At 41.0% G+C, this 5,618-nt stretch overlaps 1 protein-coding gene across 1 annotated transcript in view; it reads left to right on the top strand.

Moving 5' to 3' along the window:
- Positions 1 to 553: 553 nt before the first annotated feature.
- The window catches only part of PUS7L (pseudouridylate synthase 7 like), a 12,191-nt gene continuing 7,126 nt past the window's right edge, over positions 554 to 5,618 (top strand). The window contains exons 1-3 of the mRNA XM_026050270.1: positions 554 to 1,441; positions 2,143 to 2,302; positions 5,074 to 5,269. Of these exons, the coding sequence (XP_025906055.1) occupies positions 598 to 1,441; positions 2,143 to 2,302; positions 5,074 to 5,269 (1,200 nt within the window). The 5' untranslated portion in view covers positions 554 to 597. The remainder of the gene's footprint in view (positions 1,442 to 2,142; positions 2,303 to 5,073; positions 5,270 to 5,618) is intronic.

Genomic DNA, 5,618 nt, shown 5'->3' on the forward strand with positions numbered 1-5,618 from the left:
CCCCCCTTACTCTTTCTCGGGGCGCCGCTCCCCCTTTAAGAGGCAGTGACGCAACGCTGACGTCGCCAACCGCCCCGAGACGCAGTACGCCCGCTCCCTCCGCCCCCGTCCATCCCTACGTGGCTTTCCCATTGGCTGCGCCTCCTGCGGAACGTGCCACGGCGAGCAAGGAGCGCGGGGGGAGCAGGAAGCTCTTTGTGGGCTTGCCTGGTGGAGTTGGCAGCGACTGTGCGCACGGCGGCCCCTGCGGGCGCCCCCGCGCTGGTGGCGCCTCCTGGCGGGCGGGTGGTCGGGCCAGGCTGGGTGGGGGGGGCGCGCTCGGCGCTAGCCCCGCCCCTCCTTCTCCCCCCCTCCCGTCAGCGGAGCCGTTAACGGTTCCCGTAACGCCCCCTCCCGAGCGTCCTTTCCGTAGTAACTCGTAGTCTGCCCTCTCTTTTCTTTTTCTCTTTTTTTCTTTTTTTCCCCTTTTTTCTTTCTTTCGTTTTTCTTTTTTTTTTCTTTCTTTTTTTTTCTTTTTTCTTTTTTTTTCTTTTTTTCTTTTTTTTCTTTTTTTTCCCCCCCTTTTTTCGTTCCAGGTCGGATGGTCCCCACAGGGCCATGCTCCCTTCCTTCACTTACGTGACCGATCACCTCGGCTTCCGCGGCACCATAAAAACCGCGCCTGGCGACTTCGTGGTGACGGAGATGGAGGCGCCCGCACAGGAGCCCGGCGAAGCGCCCTTAGCGCAAGGCTGCCCGTGCCCGCAGCAGCCCAAAAAGCCGAGAGCAGCCCCCGATGCCCCCCACGCCGGCCCTGCCGCCCTGCCGCGGCCTGCCGAGCCCAGCCTGGCGCGGGCAGGGTGCTGCTTGGCATCGCTGCGCTGCGGGAGCCACCCTGAGCCCACGCTTAGCCCCGGGGAAGCCAATACATTGGACTCCCTGCTAGGAAAGCCCCTGAGCGAGCTGCTTAATCAGTTTGCTTGTGAGCTGCAGGCTGCCTGGGACTCGGCGGATGGGTCTGATGGCAGCACTCGGGAGTTCTCGCTGGGGCCTGTGCTGGACAAGAAGAAGCGAGCTGCTTTGCACAGTGCCATCAGGCAGGAGTTCCCCTTTCTGGTCGCTGTCACAAAAGGCAGTGAAATGACGGTGCGAGGAAATGCTGATTACAAAGAACTCTGTCAGTTAGTGAGTGAAAAGGAGGCGAAGGATTTCTTTAAATTTTTAGACGCAAAGTTGGAGAACTCCACGTTTTCCTTTGAGCCTGATGGGAACAAAGAGCACAGAAAAGCAATTCACCACTTTATCAGTAGAAAGTTTGGAAAACTCCTAGAAACAAAGTCTTTCACTGTAACCAATGTAAATGATCAGCCAAATATGTCAATAATAGTAAGATTTAGAGAAAGAAGTTGGTCCAAGAAAAGACCTATTGGTGGTCTCCAGGAAAACCAAGAACTTTACACAGGTAAATACTAGGTTTTTAATGAAACTATCAAATATTATGTTCGTTTGTAAGAGCGAGCCTCAGAATCATTTTTTTTTTCCAATGGTATATGGGCCTAGTTCATAGTTTGTTTCTGCCCAAATAAACCACCATTAATTCAGTGAAGCTGCATCACTGGAGAATAAGTATGACCCAGGTGAACAAAGTTCCTGCAGTGTTTTCCAAAAGCTGTTCAGTGGGAATGGTTGCAGTTCTTTCAGCTGTAGCATTTGCTCTGTGTTACTCTATGCATGCTTGTTTTCCCTTGAAAGTAAGTGGGGGGTTTTAGAATTCAGAGTTTAGAATGCATTTAGATGTTGGACAGCTTGGTAAAAGGCAGATCTGATTTATGATCTCATTACTTCAAGTGGTTCATTTCTAGTACGTGGAATGTTTCTAGCATTAAGTTGACACATAAATTGTAGCATTGAATTGCATTTTATCAAGTCCTGATTTTAAAGACGTGGTTTCTGGTAACTGTAAGAGCTTCATTTATTTTCTATTCTGAAGAAGTCTTATTTATTTTGGGCGCCTATGAGAGGAAACAGGGTGAGAAGACACAATTTCTCGGCAGTTTCCATCACCTTACACTTTGAGAGAAGAACTCTGTCCCTCAGTCAGAACAGGGCACCTGGGTAATTTAGAAATGTAGATTTGCAATAATTCTAAAATGATTGTTTCAGCTTTCACCCTTCAGAAAGAAAATCTGGAGACACTAGAAGCAATCGGTTTCTTGGCTTCTGAACTTGGCATCCTTGCTTCGGACTTCAGTTACACTGGCATCAAAGATAAGAAGGCTATTACTTACCAGCCTATGGTTGTGAAGAAGGTGACTCCTGAGAGGTACTAAAAATCTAGACGTATTCACTATAGGGCATATTTTTATGCGTAAATAGATACAGAAGGATCTACTGAAATGTTCTTATTACAGTGTCTTCCCAAGCTAGAGTCCAGCAGCAACAGCTTTTCTGCCATTTAATGTATTTGGCGCTAAAGGTACATGCAGGTCAGTAGTGAGGTGCCTCAGCATGGGAATTTAAAGAAAGTTTACTGCTCTGTTTTAGGGAGATTCTCTTTCCTTTAGGATGGACTAAAGGACAAGCATACAGTGTCAAGAATATACAGTTTGAAAGAATATATTGCCTGTTCATAATGTTGATCAGAAAGAGTTAGTTAATAGGGGATGGGAAGGCTCAGGAGCTTTTAACTGTCAGAGCAGCATCCACTTTCTGCCTACCCCAACATCTTAACCATTCCGAATCTGAATTGGCTGGGAGGAATCACCCGCTATTTGAAATCACTATGTGACTGTTCAGTTTGAAAGAGAAGAGCTGCATGTTGCCTTCAGTGGTGACTTGTACAGTCACTGTCCTCGAAAGATACTGAAAAACACACTGCTGCTTCTCACTTGAAAAGAAATCACAAAATAGATACATGGTCTGCATACACCAAGGTTGCAACTCGTGTGGACTGTCTGGTTTTGGATTTCTTCACAAAACAGCAAGTTTTCCTACCTGCTACAGGCAGAGGACACAGGGTATTGGTCCCTCTAAGCTGTAGCATATCCTCAAGTACTGACCTGAAGAAAGTTCTGCTGCATTCTAGTAGTCACGTACTAGAAGGGAGCCCAAGAGAAAGGAGACGATGATTTTAACTTTCTCCTGTTGATTCTAATGCTAAGGCTGGCATTAAGAGATGTGGTGGATGTAAAGTGTAGGACAGAATTCCTCCTCTGAGCAGGTCTAGCCTGGCAATGTGAAAGAAATGCTGCAATTTGGGGCAGTTGTGTCATGATGACAAAAAATACTGTAATCCCTTAGAGCGAATAACTAATTAACCTTAAAAGTGCTCTTCAAGAAAAGAGAATCCTGCTTCAGTTACAGAAGTGTGAAAGTATATATATAAAATTTATATATATATACACAAAATTAATATATAAAATCTTTATATATGTGTGTATATATGCATACCTGTACACACACACATATCTATCTGTCTGTCTGTCTGTCTGTCCATTAATCATTAAAGCATTAGAGCACTGAAACTTTATCATTAATTGTAGCAATGTTGTGCCAGAAACTCCCCACGGATGCAGAATGCGTTCTCTTGCCTCTCTTGTCGCCGCAAGGACAAGGGTCAGGCTACAGTTTTGTAATGTAAGATATATTAAACACTATCCTGAAATAAATTTATGCAATATTGATATCTAAATAGTCTCTTTTCCAGAAAGTTAATGTATCAATTAGATAACAGTCTACTAGTACTTAAAATATCAGTTATAGTCCAGAAATATTACTTTTAAAATATTTGTCTAATTTGTACTTATGTCCTGTAGCTTGACAGGTATTGAAATGAAGCAATTGTTTCGACATTGTCAAGGCAAGAAAACCATTTTTTATTTTTTTATGGAAAAACAAATAAGTTATTGTTCATTCCTGAAAATCTGCTTTTCATTTTACAAAAGCAAAGGCTGTGCCCTAGCAGTCAACGAAACACAATTACTTTCTTGAACATCCTTGTAAAAACAAACTCAGAGCATTGATTCTCCTTGGATATGCTCACATGGATATGCCTGTAATTGGAAACACAGCCGACAGTTCAAATATTTGCCCTTTAAATTATCCACTTAATCTCTTTGTCCCTATGTATAAGCAGTACTCATTCAAATCAAGGGAAACTTTCTGCATAAGATATTGCATCAAAACAATATTTTATTAATTTTGGAAAATGCTACTTTATGCTAAGATACTAGTGGTTCATAAGCATTTAACTATTTTGTTTAAACATTTATGCATTATACAAAGTTTTGCTAATTTTTTCTTGATCAATAGCTTTTGAGTCCAATTTACAATAGGAGTTTACAGTTGATATAGATTTATGGTAATATCAAACCCTAAAAATATGCATTCTATCTTCCTTTGTTTGCCAAGTGTATCATACTATTTGTTGATGAGACTGAAAAACAGTGGAAGTTAAGGCTGATAAACAGGCAAGAAGAAATAAGCTATGGTTTTGATGCCATCCATTTTTTATGTTACTAGTGCAGAATGAACATAATGTTTTTGTTTTTTGGGTTTTTTTTTTTTTAACCCCAATTGAACTGTGTACAGAGCAACAAAAATAGGAAACGGAAAGGTGTCTTGTGTTGTTGACATGTAGGTTAGAATGTATTTTCTGCCCTCAGTTTCGGGGATTTCTACTTAATCTCATGTTTCTAGAATGGAGTATAGTACAAGTGGATCTGTCAAATGTACGTTTGTAGTTTTGTAGCTCTGTCTTTAAACTGTTGTCTGTGAACTACTAGGTAATACGTTTACAGTATGGAAACCTGTCATGTAATTTAGATTCTTCCTTGTTTCTGGCTAATGGATGCCATTAAAGATATTGTAAATTTAGCTACATAATCATGAATTGGAAAGATTTCACATCTTGAAAAAATATGAAAAAATTTGTAAGTGCATTTGATTGGATTTTTCTCATAATAGTCCATTCTAAATTTCTCTTGAAGTGTTTCAAGTGCTTATCATTCTAGTGTTAAAAAATGAAGAAAAGTGTTAGAAGTTATATTGCTTTAGTAGAGGACAGAGCATAATTTCTTCAAATTATTTATGCAGGTTGAAAGAAATTGGAAGCAGAATGGAAAAAAAGGGAATGAGAATACACAACATACATTCAGCAAGTCAGCACCTTAGGCTTGGTCAGCTGAAAGGAAACCACTTTGATGTAATTGTGAGAGATCTAAAACACCACAGTCATGACACTTCTGCAGATTTGAAAGAGAGAATATCTGAAGCAATAGAACAAGTTGAGGTAAAAATTCTTGAGGTTATCAATAAAGAACAGAATTATTAAAAAAAAAAAAAAAAAAAAAATGTTTAGTACTACAAAAAAAAAAAAAAAAAAAAACCAAGTCTAGCCAACGGTATGAAAACTTTGAAAATTCCTTGTTATGGACTCCAGATTCACTTAATACCTGCACGGATGAATAAACTCTGTAAATAGTTTTAAAGCTGCATCTGCTGCTGAATGATAACATTATTGAGGCCTGGACGTAAGTCCTGCTGCAAATAAACAGTTGGAGATCTTCGAAGGATAGAGGAATTGTAATTTAGACTTCATCTAGCTCATGAACTGTCACACAAGCAAACAGCAAATGCAA

The sequence above is a fragment of the Nothoprocta perdicaria genome, unplaced genomic scaffold, assembly GCF_003342845.1.
Source record: "Nothoprocta perdicaria isolate Ctin4 unplaced genomic scaffold, notPer1 scaffold_67, whole genome shotgun sequence".
Taxonomy (NCBI): Eukaryota; Metazoa; Chordata; class Aves; order Tinamiformes; family Tinamidae; genus Nothoprocta; species Nothoprocta perdicaria.